At 55.5% G+C, this 20,631-nt stretch overlaps 1 protein-coding gene across 6 annotated transcripts in view; it reads right to left on the reverse strand.

Annotated features, from left to right (window-relative positions):
- Rcsd1 (RCSD domain containing 1) overlaps positions 1–20,219 on the reverse strand; it is a 53,112-nt gene extending 32,893 nt beyond the window's left edge. For 3 of the 6 annotated variants that reach the window (XM_058574391.1, XM_058574390.1, XM_046430023.2), the window contains exon 1: positions 20,094–20,114. In XM_058574391.1, the coding sequence (XP_058430374.1) occupies positions 20,094–20,099 (6 nt within the window). In that variant the 5' untranslated portion in view covers positions 20,100–20,114. Of the gene's footprint in view, positions 1–20,093 lie in introns of all 6 variants that reach the window. The other 3 variants (XM_058574394.1, XM_046430024.2, XM_058574392.1) reach the window with 2 other exon arrangements.
- Positions 20,220–20,631: the final 412 nt, after the last annotated feature.

The following is a 20,631-nucleotide window of genomic DNA, read 5'->3' on the forward strand; positions in this document are numbered from 1 at the left end:
AAAATCAGCTCAATGTTTTAAAAACAAGAGAATCTGAGTGGGATGGGTGGTGCTGCCTGCCATGTTCCATCCCCAGGGCCCCTGTCGGCTGCTCCTGGTTTCTGGGAAGAATGCTTTGATCCTACCTACCATTCTCTGGACAACTCCAGGTGGACAATTCTGGTTCACTATATGAATTTATTTCTAATTATTTTATGCACATCATTATATCATTGTTCTTAGTATCAAATAACAGCAAAGGTACTACCACATCTCACTGAAGTCTAAGGGGTATCAGATTTTAACACAGAACTCAGGCGGGGTGAGAAGACCTGGGTTAGCGTCCTCTACCCCTTGCCAGCCTCGAGACCCCTTAATGGTAGTTTCCGAATCAGCAGAATGAGTCAGAATCACCAGCTCACAGAATGCCCACGAGGCTTTCAAAGACAAGCTGTGCAATAAAAGTGCTCCGTAAATATTTGCTCCACTCCTTCTAGAAGACAGACACGAGGCTCCATAAATCCACACAGACTGTAAACAAATAAATTGGGAGGGATTACTGCTGTTTTACTAATAGTCTCTTCACTTTACGAAAGGATTTCCCATAATGGGCTTCTCTGGGTGCGTGGAGAACACACTGTTCTCCCTAGTTTTTGCTTACGTAAAACTTTTTTTTTTTTAATGAACAAGCATTCCATCTTCTCAATGCCCGTCTCCCAGCCTGTCCTGCGGGGCTGCCCCCACTGGGTGGAGAAGGGATTGCTGTCCGCTGGATCAGAAGCAAAGATGACGCTTCTGATCGGCCATGAGTGCCACGATCCCTGGGGACTCAGCAACCACAGGGCACTGCTGCACATGAGGGCTCTTCCTTTCCAATTGCCCCCTGGGGCCTCCTGTCACTATGTTAGGGGGAACCAGCCCTGTCTCCTCCATGGGTGACAGGCTGTGGAGGAGTAGCACATTCATGCCCAGCCAGGGGATCTGAGACGGCACCCACAGGCACAGCTGGGGTTTTGGAAATCTCAGGAGCAGAGCTGGTTATGTCATGGGCTCTGTCCTGCCCGTCAGCAGCACATAGGAAGCACCTGTAGACAGCAGGGAACTAGAGGAATTAAAAATATCTGCCTGGTCCCTAGAAAAAATAAATAAGAGAGGAAAAATGGTCTCTTTTCTTTTCACAGGGAAAACAAACAAAGCGATATCTGGTTGGAGCCATTTCCTCTTTGCCAAACACGCCCCTCCTGGGGCCGCCCCTCCCCGGGCGGACGTGGGCCTGAGAGTGGCGGTCAGCGAGGGTCCTGGAGCAGGGGCTAAGTCTCAGGCTCGGGGTTTCGCTAGGCGGGGAGCATGAGGAAAGCTGAGCTCATTTCCCTGGGGAGAGGTGCATCCTCCATCCCGCTCTGGAAACAAGGGGCCTTGTGTTTGTCCCCACACTCTCCTCAACCCCAGGAAGTCTGTCCCTGGGAGCCGCGAGGAGCAGCGATGACAGGCCCATCCGGAGAGGTCGAGGGTGCTGGGTCTGCAGGACGTGGCCAAGCTCACGAGCAGATTTGGGGACAGCAACTGGGAAACATCAGATCCTGTCTCCCTGGCTCCTCACACCCACTCGGCCACCAAGCCTGTCCTTCTGTCCTTTATTTATATTTCTGCTCCGTCTCTTCATCCTCACTGTGGCCACTGACCCTCAGGATGCCACTATCTCTCCTGTGACTGTGGGGGGGGGATCATGGTCACCCAACTGGTTTCTTTGTCTCCACTCCTCTTCCCTTTTTCCATTCTCCCCTCTGCTGCCCAAATGGTCTTTCTCAGCTGTAAGTCTGCCGTGTCTTCACCTGGTCACCTGCTACGTGGGGCCAAAACACCTTCCTCAGGCTCAGCATCCCAAATCTGAAAACCCGGAATCTGACATGCTCCAAAATTGAAAACTTTTCCAACACTGACCAGACATGACACCATGAGGGCAGAGTCCACACCTGACCTCGTGTGATGGGTATGGCTGAAACAAAGGAACTCTAAAAATGGTCACATGAAATTCTCTTTGGCCCGTGTGAATAAGGTGCATGTGAAACAAATGACTTTCACGTTTGTACTTGGGTCTCATCCCTGAAATCTCTCAAGATAGGCACATGCAAACATTCAAGAATCTGGAAAAATTAAAAATCAAAACCACCCCGGTCTCAAGTCTTTGGGATAAGGCGCCCTTGACCTTTTAGACCACGAGCCCCAGTCCCCTCTCCTTCCTACGAGGTCACACCTCCTCACGGCAGCAGCGCTTGCTGAGCAGACCACGTGCCACACTGGGCGTTTGATGGAGACCAGCTCTTCCGATGCTTTGGCTGTCGGGCTTTGGACAGTGGGAGTGGGGATCAGAGAGGCTGAGGAGCTGCCAAGGCCTCTGAGCTGCAGAGGGGCTGGGGTTCAGCCCTGGCAATCTGACACCAGGCCCCGGCTCTTCCCATCCTGAGCCTCTTGTGCCTTTCTGAACACCGTGTACTTCCCACCTCCAACGCTGTGGTCCTCATTGCCGCCACCTACATGGATCTTCCTCCTCCAAGACCCAGCTCCCTGCCCGCTCCTTCAGGGACCTATCCCCTGGACAGTGCCATCACGACCACCCCAAGGGAGCCTCTCATGCAGCACCTGCTTTGCTAACCTTGACCCATCGGTCCCTCTCACCAGACTGTGACCTCTGGGTGAAGGAGGTACTGTGGCCTTTTCCTTGGCTTCCCGGACTTTTAGCACCCACATGTGACAGGTGTCCAATGACTCTTTGCTGATTTCAAGCTCCAGCCTTCGGAGAAGGCAGGTCTGTGTTGTAGACTGTGTCTCTGCTGCTGGGCCTCACGTCTCTGTGAGTAGCACAGGCCCAGCCAAGAGCTCAGCGGCTGGAGAACCTCTCCCCATGGACCCCAGCGTCCACCCAGCTGAGCCTTCCTGCTTTCATCTGAAGAGAAGTTGGCAGAGGGAAAGCTACCAGGGGGGATGCAGACAAACCCCCATCCAGAGTGTGAAACCTACGCCGTCAGCACCAGAAAGCAACAGAAGGCAAGGGAGGAGACCCTCTCAGAGTCTCCATCTGGGAAGAAAGGTGTGACCCTGACGATCACTGGGCGGTGTCAGGCACCACTGCATGGCCACTGGCAAAGGTGTGTGTGGATGGTAAAACCGAGGTGCCACCACCACGGGGAAAAGTGGCCCCTTCAAAACAGCTGCAGCGCGCGCTGACAATTCTGCCTCTTCTGAGTCAATAACCTGGGGCAGTGCAACGAGACTTTGAAAATGCCTTGTTCTTTTTTAGAAAACACAGTAAGGAAGTGGAGAATGCAGTTTATACGACATTGAGGAGTCAGAGGCCACCCCAATACTATGTTTTAGAGAAGAGCTGCAGAGAACCTACGAACAAGAGTAACAAAACAGCACGCGCCCACTAAAGTGACAGGTGACAGACCTCGACTTTCTAAAGCTACGAGGTCCACAGAGGTCCACAGAGGTCCACGTGGAACTGGGACATTGGCCGGAAACCCTGCAGAGCTCGGGCCCAGCGATCGGTACCCACACGATCCGTACCCACACGTGTGTGCGCACCGACAAGACTGGGTGCGCTAGCCTTGAAGTTGCTCCGCTTCCGGAGTTAGTGGTAATCCTGTGTCCCTGCGGGGCTGCAACCCAGCCTGGCCCTGGGAAGGAGCGCCTGGTGCCAGTCTGGCTGCTGCGTGTATCTTCACCGGCCCAGGCTGAAAATACCCTGGAGCGTCTGGGCACCGTGGAGTTTCAGTTTTAAAGGGGCCCAGTTCCTTTTAAGCCCAACCCGCCCCCCCTAGTCCTGATGATAAGGGAGGCAGGGTGAGGAGAGACGAGAGCCAGGGGCCTCCTCACCCAGCTGGTAGCCAGGCCGCCCTCCTGTGAGAAAGGCAGCGGACCTGTCCCCTGTCCGGCTGAGGAGAAACATCTGGGCCCAGCCCCAGACGAGGGGTGGAGGGACGCAGCCTGTTGGAGCCGTCCCCTGGTCGCCTGGGAAGACAGAGGGCTGATAAGGGTTGGTGCACGTTCCCAGCCAGGCTCTCCCCCAAGCCTGCCCACCCGTCTCCTCCACTGGGCTGGGCAGAGCGGCTCGCCACAGGCCCCAGAGGAAGAAAGCCGCAGGACAAGGCAGAGGCTGGGGGCGTCCCAGGCAGGAGGGCTGGGGGCGGCTCAGGTGGCCACGGAGCACACTACCCCCTGTTGGCTCACGGACCCTGAAGGAGGGGGTGGGCACGGCGCCTGGGCGGGAGCAGGAGGCTGTTCAGCAGCACTGTGCCTGGCCCTCTCCCCAGGCTGCGGCTGGACAGGCCCGGCGGGAGCGGTCACCTGGCTCCAAGGAGCCCTGGGCATGCCACTCGGCCCCCACAGCTGCCGTGGCAAGGGGACCTCTGCCACGTCCTTTCTGCTCTCGCCACAGCTGAAGGTGAGGCCTGAACTGTGTCCCCCAATCCCCACATTGAAGCCTGGTCACCAGCACCTGAGAATGTGACTGTGTTTGCACATAGGGTCTTTACAGAGGTAGTGAGGTCAGAGTGAGCTCTTCGCGGTGGACCCTAATGCCACTTGACTGCCATCCTCAGGAGGAGACACACAACATGTGAGAACAGAAGGAGAAGGTGGCTGGCCCCAAGCCCAGAAGCAAGGCCTTGGAAGGAGCCACCTGCAGTCCTTGACCTTGGCCTCCCAGCCTCCAGAGCTGTGGGGAAGCAGAGCTCTGCTGCTCCAGCCGACCTATCTGTGTTGTGACAGCCGAGCAGACTACTGGGGCATGGGTGGCCTTGTGGAAGGGGCCTCTGAGCCACCCTTCACTCCACTGCAGCACACTCCCCTGGCTCACAGCATGCGTCAGGCAAGAGCGCCTCGTGTCCTCTCCCACCTGATCAAAGCTCTCCGGCCTGCACAAGCACAGCCACTGCAGGGCTGGGATCCTGGCCCCTGCTCTGTCCTTAACTGGTGCTTCTCTATGGAAAATGCAAAATCCTTCCCTAGACAGAGCAGAGTCCCTGTAGCTCCTGGACACTGGCCAGAGCTCATGCCAGGGATGGCAGTGGTCCTTCTGGGTGGACAGCAGGTCTCTCCCTGCCCCAGGCTGGAGCCCAACCCAGACACCAGGGACTCAGGAAGTTCCATGCACCGCAGCTGATGGCATCAAACACAGCCTCTGCCTAGGTTGAGTGGTCCCCGCCCCACCCAATCTGGCCTCCCAGAGCTTCAAAGAGAAGCCACAGAGGAGGAAGAAGCAGAGGCCCAGGCGCAGGTGGACAACAGGCAGCTTACCCCGCTCTACATCAGCGCCTAGGTTCCAGGGCACCACCTCTCTTTGATGGGCCAAGTTATCTCCAGGTTTGTCCCCGGCATTTTCCAAGATGTGGTGGTGAAACCCCTGCTCATGTGGATCCTACACACATTTTCTAAGTTATCTCATCTCATTTAACTCTCCCTGTGAGCCAGATGGGGTGGAGTTATCAAGCTGGTGAGGCCCCCAATCTTGCACCATTGATCCAAGATGCTTTAGCAGTGGAATTTGGCCTGGCCCCCTGAATGGCTCCCTGGGTTCTCCTCCAGCACACTCACACCCACACTCACACAATGCACCTTCCCAGGTGCCTGGGAGACATGAGAAACCCAGTCCCTGGCCTGTCTGCTTTTTAAATGTCGTGGTGAACTGGGCATCCCTGTGAACCGTGCCTAGTCTTCAGCTACATCTTGTCCCTGCGAAGAAGGGTCCTCCTCTCAAATTCCTGTCCCCCCTCCCTCCCTGGTCCCCGTGCAGCCAGCTTCCTGGTCTTTAGTGTGGGTGACTGAATGGCCTCCAGAAGGCCTCCATGACATCTCTCTCCAGTCCATCCTCAGAGCCACAGCCAGAGTGAGCTTCCTAAAATATGTCTGATCATATAACTCCCAGCACCCCCTGCTCCAGGAGTAAAATGAATGTGACACCAAGAGGTGGCTCTTGGTGTCACATTCTCATCAGCTGTATCCAGTGTAAGTGGGACAGTGTGCTGGCTGCATGGACGCAGCTTCAGGGTGGGTCCTCCAGGCTCCCTTGCAACTTGACCCTGAACGCCTGCTCTGAGAAGATCCCGACTCCTTCCCCATCAGGCCCCGGAGAGGCCCTGAAGGTCTGGCATGGTCCCCCCACTAAACAGGGCATATTTTACACACACTTTCTCGGTCCTCCAGCTAAACACCCTTCAGCTCCCGTCTCCTCCCTGTCCTTGCAGACTGAGCTCAGGATCACCTCCTTGGGGGCCTCCCCTCCCTGGACTCCTCCTGCTCCAGGCAGGATGTGCAGATCACCACATAGAACCGCGTCTACCCAGTATTGACCAAACTGCTGCAATCACACCTTGCCTTTCTGACTCCCCGACTAGGCTGCAAGGTCCCTGTAGGCAGGAGCCAAGCTTCATTCCCCAAGGTATCCATGGTCCCAGCAGAGAACCCGACACAGTTGGTGCTGGTTACAGATCTCAGCAAGCCAGCGAGCAGGGTTGCTTCTCCTCCCCCGCGCAGACATGCTTCCCAAGACTGCAAGCCATCACCTAGAAGCCAGCTTAAACACTCAGGTTCTGCTCCTTTCCTGACCCCACTAGAGGTTCCTGTGTCCCCAGTGTCACTGTCACTGCCTGCCCCACCCTTATCTGGTATGTAATTTCCCCCCAGCGGCCCACGCTCCAGGGGGAAGTACCAGAGGATTGCTTCATTTCCCAGGGTGTCCACACCCCCTTCCTCCGCTCCCCGGGCTGGCAGCAATACCCTGGGAGGAAATGGCTGTTGGCTGGACACGGCTCCTGGGCCCTCTCACCTCACATTCCCTTCCTGGAGCATCCCGCTGAGCCAGCAAGCTGTACGGGGAGCCTCCGCGGAAGGAAGGAAGGAGGCCAGGACCAAAGTGGCAACATGCATGGAGACCCATAGAAACATCCATGTCCTCAACCTAATAATCCACTCCTGGGAATTGCTTCCAAAGAAATCATTCAGAAGAAGAAAAGGACACAGGACTGTTTATAGCTGGGTTATTTATAACAGGAGAAAGTGGAAGCCAACGCCATGGCCCAAGATAGAAAAGCGACTAAATAAAGGATGGTGTAGTGTATCATAGACCATGGAGAAGGCGTTTAAAATGACAATACGGCTACGCAGAACAAGGACGTCATCTTGGAAATAACAGTAAATAAGAAGAGTGCAGACTTGCGTATATGCTGACTCCAATTATGTAAGAATCCTGTGTGGCTAAATATAATAAAGACCTCAAGCTGAAAGTAGTTATATATAGTGGAATTATCCACTTCTCCCTTCTTTTAAATGAGAGAGAGAGAGAGAAATAGTCATTGTGTTAGGATGATGAAGGTTTATGGTTTACCTGAAAATGTTCAAGATTAGCTTAATAATAAAGGAATATCTTACTTTTTTATAGTACTGGGTAGAGGACCCAAGGTCTCATGCATGCCAGACTAGTGCTCTACCACTGAGCCACATTCCCAGTCCTTTTTATTTTATTTATTTCTTTCTTATTTTTGAGACAGGATCTCACTGAGTTGCGCAGACAGGCCTCCAAGTGGCTGGGATCACAGGCATGCACCAAGGGTTTTTTCTTGATCACACTTTGATCATTGGTTGAGAAACAAGAACCAGAACATTCCTCCTTCAGACTTTGTCAGTGGACGGCTGAAGCCTCATGATTCATCTGCTGCAGGGCCACAGCCTAGGTGCCACGGAGGCACTTAGAGGACATCTGGCTACCCCACTCCTATCCTCTCCAGCCTCAGGTCACAGCCCAGAGGCTCCCGTGTCCCTGAGGCCTCCTTTTCGGAGCTAGAGAGAGAATCTGGGGAAAGGACCTGAGGAGAGTCCAGGAGGCCTGGGCAGGAGGAGAGACTCAAATCCTGCATTTGGGGTGTGAACATAAAGTCTGAGATTGAGTTGTCTTTTTCCTCAACAAAAGTTGTTGGGCTGGGGTTAAATCTGATCCCCGGCTCCTCAATAAGTGAATGAATAATAATCAATAAAAGTGTTGGTGGTCAGCTGAAGCTCAGGCCTTCTCACGTAAACCTGAGCACGGGCTGTCCTTCACTGTTCTGAGTCCTCCCAGGGGTGCGGCACAGCGGCCTCGCCGGCTCCTCCCTCTGGTCCCTCCCTCTGGTCACGCTGGGGCACTCAGGGCCAGACGCAGGGACACCCTCAGTGCTCCTCGGTGCTCCCGTGAGCCCTGCCATCCAGGGCCCCCTTTGCAGCCTGCAGAGAGCACACCGTCCACCCTCTTCCTGGCCTGCAGAGCCCTGCTTGTCAGCCCCCTGGCCGTGACCACCTGCTCTCCCATCCCTCCGCACCCACACTCAGGAGACCCTGCGTTCTGGTAGCCGCTGTCCCCGCCTGACCCCTTCACCATGGCCGCCTGTTGGGTGCAGCTCAGCACACAGAGGCTGTCCTTGTTGGCTGACGTCCTCAACCCAGGGGGTGGCAGCACCTGGGCGTCCCCGCAGCTCATTCTACCCGGAAGGTCACTTCCCTCGGCCTCTGCCTCCAGGGCCAGTCCCTTCCCTCGGCCTCCACAAGGCTCTTGGCTCTCACTCTCTCGGGCAGAACCGAGCATTCGTGTGGCCCTGGACGTTCGTGGAAAGGTTGAACAATGTGCGTGCGCTTCCAGGCCAGGCCCCTTCCTACAGCTAAGCAGAGGGCTTCGCACCATCCCTGTTTAACTTCATTCTGTTGGTTCTGGCCGGTGTCTCATCCTGCATTAATCATTTTCGACTTGAGTGTGTCGTGTGTCCCATTAATAATTCCAGCTGTGGGTCATCTGGATTCTTTCTACCTTTCATTCAAGTTATTAGCAAAACTGTTTAATAAGCCAGGACCAAGAATAGAGCCCTGTGTCCTGCCCTGGAGACTCCTATCCTCAGGAAAGGCAGGGGTCCTTGATGAGGATGCTTCCAGCAAGGTAGCTCTGTCCACTCTGAATCCATCTTAGCAAAAATATCCGTTGTTGTAAAAGCAATGTGACTGTTTGAGAAACAAGAAGGCACTCAACTCCCTAAACCCACTGGAAGCTCCAGACTGCTGCCCACTGAGGCAGGGGGATGGCTCTGCTGTGAACGGCTGGCCTCACCCTCCACTCCCCGCAGCTATCTTGTGGACTCAGACTCTACCCTCCCTGTGGGGCAAAAGACCAGTCAACACACAGAACCAGGTGAGGCAGGGGGAAGCCAGGAAAGCTACACACTGGTAACCCCTCAGCCAGGGTTTCACCTTCTGCAGTTTCAGTTACCTGTGATCCGCTGCAGTCTGATGATATTAAATGAAAAATGCCAGACATAAACAGTTTATCAGTTTGAAGTTGCACTCCCTTCTGAATACCACGATGGAATCTCACACTGCCATGTTCCTGCCTGCCCAGCATGGGAATCACATTCTCCATCCAGTGTTTCCACACGGTATGTGCTACCTGCCTGCTGGTTACTTGGCAGCTGTCTTGGCTCAGATCCACAGCCTGTGTTCAAATAACCCTCATTCTACTTAAGAAAGGCCCAAAGTGCATGAGTAGCGATGCTGGTGATTCAGGTCTGCCAAAGCAAAGGTGAAGGGCTTCCTTTACGTGAAAGCCCAGGCCCTGTGAGCTGAGCTCTGACTGGCTACTCCATGTCAAGACACCCCAGGGTGCAGTCTGGACAGATGCAGGAGACACAGGCTCTGGCCCAGCACTGCCCTAAGAAGGCCCAGTGTCCCATGGAAGTACAGAGAGTTTGCCAGCAGCACTGACCACCCCACCAGACTCCTGGGCTGGAGAGGACCCCAGATGGTCTCGTCCATCCCATGTCCCAGACAGAGCTGCACTCACGGTGGAGGGTAGGGTGGGCTGTTCCCTCCCACGACGAGAACTGCTGACCTACTGTGTGCCAGGCACCATTCCAACCACCTACTTTGGACAAGCACTGACTCAGTCGGCCCTCCTAAGGACCCTCCCAGGCAGGTGCCATCAGCGTTTCCATTGGACGGACGGACGGACGTGCAAGCCAAGCTGCAGGCAGGTCTGCAGCTACTAAATGGGAAAGTCGGGATGGAAACCCAGCCTCCTGGCTCGGCGTCTGCGCTCTTCCCACGTGGCTGCCTCTCCACTGTGTGCAGCCACATCCCACCCTTGTTCTTGAGATATGTAGAGCACACATTAAGCTCATCGTGGGACACCAGGCCGACAGCGGGGTCTCAGAGCTTAGAGTCCAGAGGAGATATGGGAAAGGGCTTTGAAAAGAAAGAGCACTTCCTTTGTGGCCACTGCACAGTTCCGAGCTTCCTTTCTGCTGTAGAAAGCCTCCCTGTCCTGCTCAGGAAGACTCTGCCGCATAGCTCAGCTCACACTCATCAGCGTCACCCTCTCCTGCCATCTCCCACTAGAAGACACCCTCAGGCTGTTATGATTGTTCACGGTATTGATTCAATTAGAATTAACACCAGCACCTTGGTTTTATGGGACAGCTCAACTTTTTAAGGTGGGTTCATAAATCACCTAACTTATTGCATGCATGATCTTACTGCCTCCTCAACACAGCCTGTCAGTCAGAAAAGCAGGTGTCAGGGCTTGAGGCGCAGTGGTAGAGCGCTCACCTAGCACGTGCAAGGCCCTCGGTTCGATCCTCAGCACCACATAAAAATAAATAAACAAAATAAAGGTATTGTGTCCAACTAAAAAGTAAATATTTAAAAAAAATATATAAAGCAGGTGTCACAGACGAGGACCTGACCGCCATTGTGGACCTGAAACCCCGGTTTCGCCGTCTGCCTTCTGTACCCCGTCCATCCCTTGGCCTATCACAGCCTGTGGCCACCTGGTCCTTCAGACTACCACCTGATTCCAACGTGACCAGCAGAGTGACCCCCATGAACCCTCCCATGGGCACGAGAGGCAGGACTCGTGATGAGGGCTTCTAGGAGCCGCACAACTCCACAGGGAAGAGGCGCCCAGTCCCCACCGTGGGGCGCCTCTACAATCAGAAGGGCTGTGGAGAATGCAGCACAAGAAGCAGAAGGATCACAGTCCCAGGCACCACCAGGGGGGAAACTGCTCCTCTTGACGGTGTGGCTCTTGCACTGGTCCCAGGATGTCAAGAAGCAGCCTAAAGGGCTCTCCTAATGGCTGTCATTCTCTGTAGAAATGGGACACACACGCACCCCTGGGTTCCCAGTCACGCCCGCCTGCCTCTCTAGATCTCCCCAGCGCATTGAAGTGCAGAGGGCATCACTGAAGCCCCCTGTGCCTGGGTGGCAGCCCTCAGGTCAACCAAGAAGAGCGCCTGCTCCCAGGACAGCGCGAAGCCCAGGTCAAGAGGCGGGAGGGCTCCTCCTCAGCCTCCCGCCAGGTCAGCGGGAGGCAGTCGCACTTCAGACCAGTTCAGAGAGAGCTGCAGCTGCTCCGGTTGCAGCTGTCCGCGAGGCCTGCAGATTCTGCCAGGCACTGCAGACATGCATGAAGTCCTCCTGGCCCCTGCAGCTGAGCTGACCCTTCCAGGAGAAAGCACCTGATGGCCACTGCACGTCCTGCAGAACTTTCCTCCCTTCTGCCCCGATCCCCAGCAATGTTCTGTGTGGTAGCTGCTTCATCAGCTCGGTCCCACAGGAGGACAAACACTGACCTGGAGAGAGCCCCCAGCCACCCTGAGAGACGTACAGCACGTGTGAGAAGCCACTAAACTGTGGCACTGTGTGTCAGGGCGACTCACGCCTCTCTACACTCATGCGGCGGAGCTCTTTACAGTCCTGGTTTTGTGACCATTTCTTTCGTCTCTGTTTCTCATTATGCCTCTGGAGTCTGCGGGTCTTCTGGGTAAACACTGTGACTTAATTATTCTCATTGCTGATTTCTCAGCACACAGCTTTAATAAGGGAATGAAAGTTCATCAGTGAAGGCACTGGGTATTGGAGAGCAAGATGTTGAAGGAGATCACGTAGCATCGTGCCAGGCCTGGCCCTTTATGGAGGTGGGGACTGCACGTGATCTGGAGCAGGTCCCCTACCCTGCGGCACCACGCTCTCTCTCTGGAAAGACACTGGAAGTGACCCATCCCTGCATGGAAATGCTCCACATCACCCCAGAGACCTCCCTTCCGTATCTGGAAGGTCTTTGAGATGTAAAGATTTTGAGATGAGGGGTCATCCTGAATTGTCAGTGACACACGTCCCTATAAGGAACACAGGCGAGGACCAGCAAGGCTGAGTGACGTAGCCCTCTGTAAGTCAAGACCCAGCAACCACCAGGAACCGGAAGAGGTGCAGGAGGCACCTTGACTCTGGCCTCCAGAATGGAGAGAATCAGCGTTTGTGTTCTGAGCCAGCCAGCTGGTGGTCCATTGTTCAGGTAGGCCTGCCTGCTCGGCTGGCTTGGAGCCTCCCCTGTGCAGTACGGCGGCACCTGGCCAGAGCACCAGGCATGTCCCCACACCTCCCATCCATCTCCCCTAAGAAAATCCATTTACAATCCTCCGGGTCCCCCTCCTCCCCACACTCAAACCGGAGCCTTCATGAGGGGAACCCAGCATGACTGGGCAAAGGGGCCCAGGGCCCTGAGAAAGGCTCTTGGTAGGAAGGAAGGTGCAGGCCGCCCCCGGGGCGGGGCCCTCCAGCCCTCTGATGGCTCACAGCTGCTCACCCGCCCTCTCCACCTGCACAGGAGATGGTGTCCGAGGGGGAGGCCTGGAGTGCGGGAGACCCCCAAGAACCCCGAGGGGGCAATTCAGAGCCGGGAGGAAATAAACAGTCACGGGTCCACTTAAGCACAAGGGTCCAGGGTCCTGTTGCAGCTGCAGCCAGGAGGCCTAGACCCACTACAGCTGGGCCACTGCCTTCCCCCATGTCCTCATCTTTAAAATTAAGGGGGTGAGAAAAAGTGCTCACGCTCCTCCTTGCTCAAAGTGCTTATACCCTGACTGGCACCCCTTACAAACCCGCTGTTTCCCCCACCTTAGGTGCTGGCACCAGGGTCCCCCAGGGACAGGGCCTCAGGAGGCTTCCAGATGTGCAGATGAGGGCCAAGAGGCAACCCGAGGTGAAGGCCCAGCCCTGAGCCTTTGGCAGCAGCGGGCAGCTGGGGTGAGTCCGGGAGGCCTGTGGCTTCTCCAGGAACCACACCGCCCTGGAGGAGGACAAGGGAAGAACAGGGCCCAGGACCCCAGCCACAGCCTCCCAGGTCTGCGCAAGCCGCGCGAACATCCTTACCTAGAGATCAAAATGATAAATCTAAGCAGAAGTCCACCTGGTGGGCCTTCAACAGAGGCAGTCAGGAGCCCGACGGCCGGCTTTCAGGTCTGTCCCACACCGCGGAGGTGAGGCTGCTCAGAAGAGAACTTCCACTATCCCTCGAGCATATCTCGAGAGCATGACAAGCCGAGCCTGAGGCCTGGGAATGTAGTTCAGGAGCTGAGATGGGTGGGGGTAGGGTCCGTCTAGCCCAGTGAACTACTCAGGTAGAGGTCTAGCAGGGAGGCCCAAGGAGGCCGGAGCCTCCAGTGATGAAATTCTCTGCGCCCTGGGGCAGGTGCCTGGGCTGTGCAATGGCAGCTGCAGGTTCTGCTTCTTGTTTCTGTTCCTGGTCTAGTTGGGTGGGGGCTGAGGCCTGTGGCAGGCTGTTACTCCTGCTCCACCTGGCTCGTCCCTGGGCAGCCCTGGGCTCGGAGGGGACACGCTGGCTTTTCAGGGAGTGCAGAGGTGGGGCGGGGGAGCTCAGCCGCAGACGTGAGCGCAGCCTGTGTGAGGCCCGGGGTTTGACCCCAGCGGGAGGAACGAGTGGGCTGTGGTGGCTGTGAGTGGGACAGGAGCTGGTGTGTGTGTGGTTTACTCCCAGAGGCCTCTGGGCGGAGCAGCTCAGGGCCTGTGGTGCCTTTTGGTGGGTTTGCCTAGAGTTCATAAACAACGCTGGGGACATGTCTGATGTGACGCCCATTTCTGGAACATTAGCTGCAATATCCAGAGCTTCTCAGTGTCCCCATCTGAGAGCCCCCAGCTGGGGGACTCCCTTGGGGCCAAGAACCTGTTTCAAATCGACTTCCTCAGCAGGAGCCTTGGGGTGCAGACACAGGCAGGAGTGTGCTCACCCTTGGACTCGGTCTCCTGTCCCCGCAGACCCCCAGGGCTGCCAGGAGGGGAGGACAGCACAGCAGAGGAATCCCGGCTGAGGCGGGGTTTCTCCACCCCGTTACAGAGAAGCTGACTCTGAACTCCCACGTACCTCCGAGTTCATCAAGATAGTATCTTGTACTTTTTATGTCATGTCATGTGCGTATATTTTGTTTCCCCAAATAGAAGAGAGTGCCTTTTATGGCAGCAACGGCACCTGACATTTCTCCGTGTCCCCCAGCAAGTCCTCCCACTTCGAACGCATTTATGGGCTTCTCTTCCAGGAGCAGCTGTGAGCCCCGCTCGGCAGGCACCCAGGGCTCCCCTCTCGCCAGGCCCTCTGACTGGGATACCTGCCCCTCAGAGAGCTGGGCAGCTGAGTCCTCTTCCTCTCAACACCCTCCTCTGCCATCTCTAACGGATGAGCCCCAGGCTGGGAGGCCCCTCCTTCCTGCGGTACATGGCATCCGGTCTAGGTGCTTCCCCTCCTAGACTGCAGGTTCTTCAGGGGCCAGCAAGGTGACAGATACATTCTGGTCTGGATCCCCAGTGCCCGGTGGGCAGTGAGGGTCCAGGGCGTGTTGGTGTTGGCTGAGTCTAATATGCCAGTGTGGCATCCTGTGAATTGCCACCAATGATTAGAAAGGTCCAGCCTGGGAAAGAGCTGTGACCGCTGCCCCCAGGCCAGGAGGATGGCCCTGGTGGAGTGCAAGCAGGTATACATGCAGGGCAAATGCATTAGAAAGGAAGGCTGGGACATCTCTGATGTGACCGACGCCTGTTTCTCAGACGGGGAGAATGTCAGCTCCAACATCCAGCTTCTCGGGGTCCCCATCTCACAGTGTCTGGCTAAGGCTTCTTAAAACTACCACAAGGGATGGGCTTCAGTGGCATCTCAGAGGGGTCCCGCACAGGGGACCCTGCCTGTCCACCTTGCCTCTTCTACAGAGACTCTAGAGGCTTGGATTGGCAGTGAGGTCTTTCCCTGGAATAGGGTTTGATGCATCCAAACACAAACTACAGGGTGTGCCCCAGGGGCCCAGTTTCCACGATTCCCAGGAGAAAGGTATTCAGAAAGCCCAAGAGGAAACAGATGGGGTGCTCACTGCCCAAAGACCAAGGGACAGGGACAGTGTCCTCTCTGGTCTGGCCCAGGCAGACCCCCTTGGGCGAAGAGCTCCTGCAGGGCCCTGGGGCCATGTGGTTGGGGTGGCTGAGTCTCTACTTTGTCAGCATTGTCATTGTCTGGTGTGTGGCACAGAGAGATAAAAGTATCCACACGACATCCTGCAGGCTGAACATGAGGTGCATCTTGCTGTTGTGAGGAAACTCTGATAAGAAGACTCCCCCGGGACCCACTTCAAGGCCCAGGCCGCACCTTCCCAGATGAGGGCCGCACTGCCCGCCACAGACCTCTGTTCTTTACTGTGTGTGGGGACAGTCAGAGAGCCCTGTTCCACCCAGAGCTGGGTGACTTCTCCAGGACTTCCAGGGAGCTGAGCCGGCTAGGCTGGCTCTGTAGACCTCTGGTGTTATCACTGGAGGGAGGCAGAGCTGCCTTCGGATTTCTCTGGAACTGAATGCTTTCTCTTGCGGCCCTGATAAGATTCCGGGGCTGCGGAGCTGCAGTGCTCAGATTTCCCACGGAGGCTCTGCAATCTGCCTCCAGTGCTCATCGGGCCCGCCAGGGTGCCCCACGGCCCCAGTGCCCCTCTTCCCCTGGGACAAGCAACCAAGTGAAGCCATTGCCAGGGGTCCCAGAGCTCAGTGGAGCCAGAGAGGAATGCAGGGCATGTGTCAGTCCCCACTCCAGCTTCCAGAGGCTGCGATACCTCCAATGACGACCCCAGCCCCAGCCTGTGGGCGGAGGGCAGCGAGAGTGTGGGCTTCTGCGGGGACACCTCCAAATAACGTTTTCTAGGGCTTGGGGTCTCCTCTGTCCTCGTAATATTTTTTAATGCCTTAGGAAATGTTTAATAAGGCCAAACGGAATGAATGAAAACAGACTACAAAGTGGACACGTCAGGTATACCAGCACGTACACTCTTGTCATTACCAATACTGTCACTCCTTGAGGATGAAGACATGGCAGCTCTCTATTTTGTGGGGGAGGAGGGTGGCACCAGGGATTGAACTCAGGGGCTCTCAACCACTGAGCCACATCCCCAGCCCTATTTTGTATTTTATTTAGAGACAGGGTCTCACTGAGTTGCTTAGCACCTCGCTGTTGCTGAGGCTTTGAATTACAATCTTCCTGCCTCAGCCTCCAGAGCTGCTGGGATTATAGGCATGCATCACTGCACCTGGCTCTCTATATTTTTAAAAATTATTTATTTTTAGGTTTTAGGTGGACACAATACCTTTATATTTATGTGGTGCTGAGGATCGAACCCAGTGCCTCATGCATGCTAGGTGAGCACTACCCCTGAGCCACAGCCCCAGACCCAAGGCTCTATATTTTTAAGTAACATTTTAAGTACAAGATATGCCACATAATAAATGCTCAACGGATATCAAATAAACGGTGCAGACAATATCCAGGAGGAACCTGGCATGCCTCAAGGAGGACAGGCTCCTTCACTGTCTCCATCCAGGAATTCCTGATTTGTTCAGTGGTGATAAAGTTTAGTTTTCACTCATTTACACCTTTCATTGGTTCAACTAAATAGCAGACACATGTTGTGGGGAGATACTTTGAATTTTCATGTTATCTACTATTTAGCTGAACAAGTGAAGGATTTAGTCTGGGAAAGTTAAACTTTTTTCAAGCACCCTCAGGCTACTTGGCAGTGCCTACAGTTTGAAGGAACTGAGAATACTAATTTAAATTCAGTGTTCAAAGTTTCCAGCTCTTTCTTACTAAACACCTATGTTCTCTGGGTTCCTATCTATGATAACTTCACTCATTATTTTTTTCTACAGAAGAACCACATTTGTATCACAAGAGGTCTGTATTTCTCATGGAGCCATGGAAATTTCTGCCTAGAACAATCAAAGCTAACATACCTAAACACTGTTTTTTAAAAAATCTGATCTTTGTCTCATTTCTAGCAACAAACTTACTCATCTAACAAGTCTTTATTGGATGGCACTGGCCCTAGAATACGTAAGAATGGCCCTGCCTCCTGCAACCTTCAGGGAGAGTTAGGCAGGTGACAGTCACAGAGCTGCCCCATGCCCCAATGGTGGTCTGAACAAAGTATTCTGAGACTCGAGACTGAAGGCATCTGGGAGGGCTTGCAGAGGTGGTGGCTTCTGAGCTGCAGATTGAGGGGGGAGGAGCTCCCAGTTTCTGCTAAATTCACCAAGCAAGCTTTTGTTGAGAACCGTAATTTGAGGCTCTGCACGGTGCTAATCTCTGGAGGCCTGCAGACCTGCACACAGCCCCTGCCTGGACACCTTGGTGAGCGCAAACCTAGGTGATCCCAGCTCCTCTATCAGTGATCCAGGAAGTGACCTCTGCCGTCTCTCCAGCACATGGTCTTCCCTCTTTGCTGTGTCTGCATTCTTGCTCCCTCAGTCAGAATACACCTTCACTCAGAGGGGCTCCCCACCGTGACTGGCTCGCACACTCCATGAGCTGCACCTCTGCCCTCTCACCCCTGCTGCCTCAGGGCCACGCTCTTATGCAACACTGCAGAGTTTCTACTGCCCATGGAGCAGAATCCAGGGGGACACACACCAGCTGGCCTACAATCTGCATAGAAGGAATTGAGACTATTGATTTAAATCTGAAGTTCTCAGTCTCCAGCTCCTTCTTCACTATACTCCTCTGTCCTCTGGGTACACCAGGAGTCTACAATAACTTCACCTGGAATCTTTTCTAGAGAAGACAGTCTGTACGAATTGGAAAAAGGCACACAGCTAGGCAAGGGGATTTTCCTTCCTGCAGATGGCCTGGGTCCCAGCCCCCACCCACCTGCTGGGCAGCACCTGCTGTGACTCAGTGGCCCCTCCTCTCTTGCTCTCCCTCCAGCCACTGGCCTACTCTCCTGAACAGAGGGGCATGTTCTGCCTGCACCTGCTCCTCCGGCTTTCCTCTCACCTTGCTTGAGGCTTCCTTTGAGGCTCACCTGCTCTGCACTCCTTTCGTGTTCTGAGCAGTCACTTATTTAGCACACACACTGAAAGTCATACACCCGACAGGACACAGGGAATCCTACTGGACTGTGGGTGTCAAAGGCAGGGGTCTGACGGCAGCCACCCGACTCCTGTTTATTCCAGAGGGCCAACGTCCAGGCTGACGGAAGGACCAATGTCGAGGACGAGATAAAACTGACTTAAAAAAAAATTCCCAATGGCTCCTGCCAGGTAAGAGGGTTCTAGAGGGGAAGGTGAGCCTCACAGGTCTGGTTTGAATTCCTAGTCTTGGAAGGAATTTAACTCAGTTTCTTCCCAAACCAGCAGTTCCCCCATGTCTCAAGAGTGGCCTTCACCTCTCAAAACCACTCTGAGCTTTTCAGGAATCCCCAAGCCCACCACGCTCGCTGTGCCCCACCAGGACAAGCCAACTTCCTAGCTGAGCATCGTCATTTCCTGCCCCTTGTGCCCCCTTCACTTCACCAATACTAGCAGTGGCAGGTTTTTTTCAGGTGATTTTGACAGACACTTCAAAAGCAGCCATTCCCAACCAGCAAACCTGGGTGGTCACAGTGATCTGCCAGGCTTCCTGTCAGGCTGAGGGACACCTCCTCCCGGCCCCTCCCAGGCCCCAAAACTCCAGGGAGTTCTCTCCATCTCTCAGTTCCTAAAGGGTGGGCCTTCCCTTTTCATGCCCCACCCCCAAACCACACAGGAAACTGCTGTGCTGACTGTTTCAGGGTCTCCACCACCCACTGCTCCTTCCTCAACTGAGTGGGAGAGAAAGTACCCCAGTGGCAGGAGCCCTTTGGAGGTTTTCCTGAAGTTCAAACTTGCTTTAAGTGTAAACTCGCTTTCCTCTTATCTCAGTCCATTCTTGGAGGGATTAGAAAAGGCATAATTCGTATTGAACCCCTTCCCCCAGGTTTAAGGCATCCCAAGTCTCCAAGAGGAGGGATCCTGCATCTATAGCAACTTTCTCTGCTTTGTGATTGTTTCCACAGACAGTCCTTCTCAGACCCCAGTGGATCTCATGGTCCCTCCCTCCCTGAAGACTCCCAGGTGATCCCAGTTCCTGGAAGACAAGTGGGTGAGGTGAACATGCAGGACAAACCCACTGTCCCTTCAGAGAAGGCAAGCAGGAGTCCAGCTTAGGCGACTGGCCTCAGGCGTCACAGCTGGCTAGTAAGAGCCAGCAGTTACTGCATCCTGAGGACAGCAGACCACAGCCCAGAGGGGAGCAGTGTCCTCTAGAGTACCAGTGGGAACCACCTTAAAAACAGCATGACATTTGCGGCTTCTCTTTGCTCTTTTCAAAAGCCCCAGGTCCTGCTAAGGTTGATTTAGGTTAGGTGTCAGTTTTAAGGGGGAGAGGAAGCCATTCCTCCTATGAACGGTGGTGGCCCTCACCCCACTAAGACTGGACCGGACAGAAAGTCCCCAGCCCTCCTCCCAGCAGTCAGAGGAGCCTGGGTCCCCTCTGGAGCCCCCCCAGATCTGACCAACGGGTCCCCATACACACAGTCTCAGAGGACAGGGGCATCCGGGAGCCTAGGGTCTCACTAGAAATAAGGTCATCTGACGGCGGGTTAGGGGCGCTTTTCAGAAAGTTATGAAAGATGAGGCGGGCGCAGAGGGACTCCAGAAAGGCCACTCTGCAAGTGACAAGGGAAGCCCCAGACCTGCAAAGAGGGCCAGGCGCTCACGGCAGCTGTTTCAGTTTCAGGGCCACCCCTGGGATTCGGGGCTCTGCCCTCTGGCCGGTCGTGGCCGCACTCTGTCCCATCAGAGCGGTGGCCGCCCTCGGTTTCTCTCCAGCGTGCGAGTGCGGGGCCAGGAGCCGCGCCGGGAAAGGCCCCCCGCGCCCGCCCGGCTGCCCGGCAGGTCGCCCCGCGGCGCGGGCCGCTGCTTACCTCCATGTCCCCGGCGAGTCGCGCCGCGGCGGGCGAAGGCGAGGCGCAGCAGTGGCCGCGCGCAGCAGGACGCGGAGGAGGAGGGCCCGGGCGAGGGCGGGGCGGAGGCGGCGGGCGAGGGCGTTTAAATTTAGACGCAGCTCTAAACAGACACTGTCCCTCCTCGGGCGGGACCGGCGCGCCGGCGACTCCGTCCATCTGCCCAAACAAGGGGTGCGCGGCCCGCTCCGCTCGCCCGGCCGGGGGTCAGGGGCGTCGGCCGCCCTCCTCCTTCCCGAGTCCACCCTCCCTGCCTTGGGCTCCGCGCTCTCCTCTCTTCGCAGCGAACCTCACACCTGGTTTTCCCGGGGTCCCCCGGGGCGGCCGCTCCACCTGCGGGAGCTGTTCAGACCGCGGCTCCGCGTGGCGCGACGGCCACCTTCCCCGACGCCCCTCCCTCCCCAGTTCGGTGAACCGCTGCGCTCTGCCCACCTGCCATCCACCTGTGTTTCAGGGAGGGAGGAGGAGAAATATAAGGAATCAAGGCAAAGCTTTCCAG

The sequence above is a fragment of the Marmota monax genome, unplaced genomic scaffold (assembly GCF_021218885.2).
Source record: "Marmota monax isolate L192 unplaced genomic scaffold, Marmota_monax_Labrador192_F-V1.1 WCK01_AAM20220418_F8-fsc00055, whole genome shotgun sequence".
Classification (NCBI taxonomy): domain Eukaryota; kingdom Metazoa; phylum Chordata; class Mammalia; order Rodentia; family Sciuridae; genus Marmota; species Marmota monax.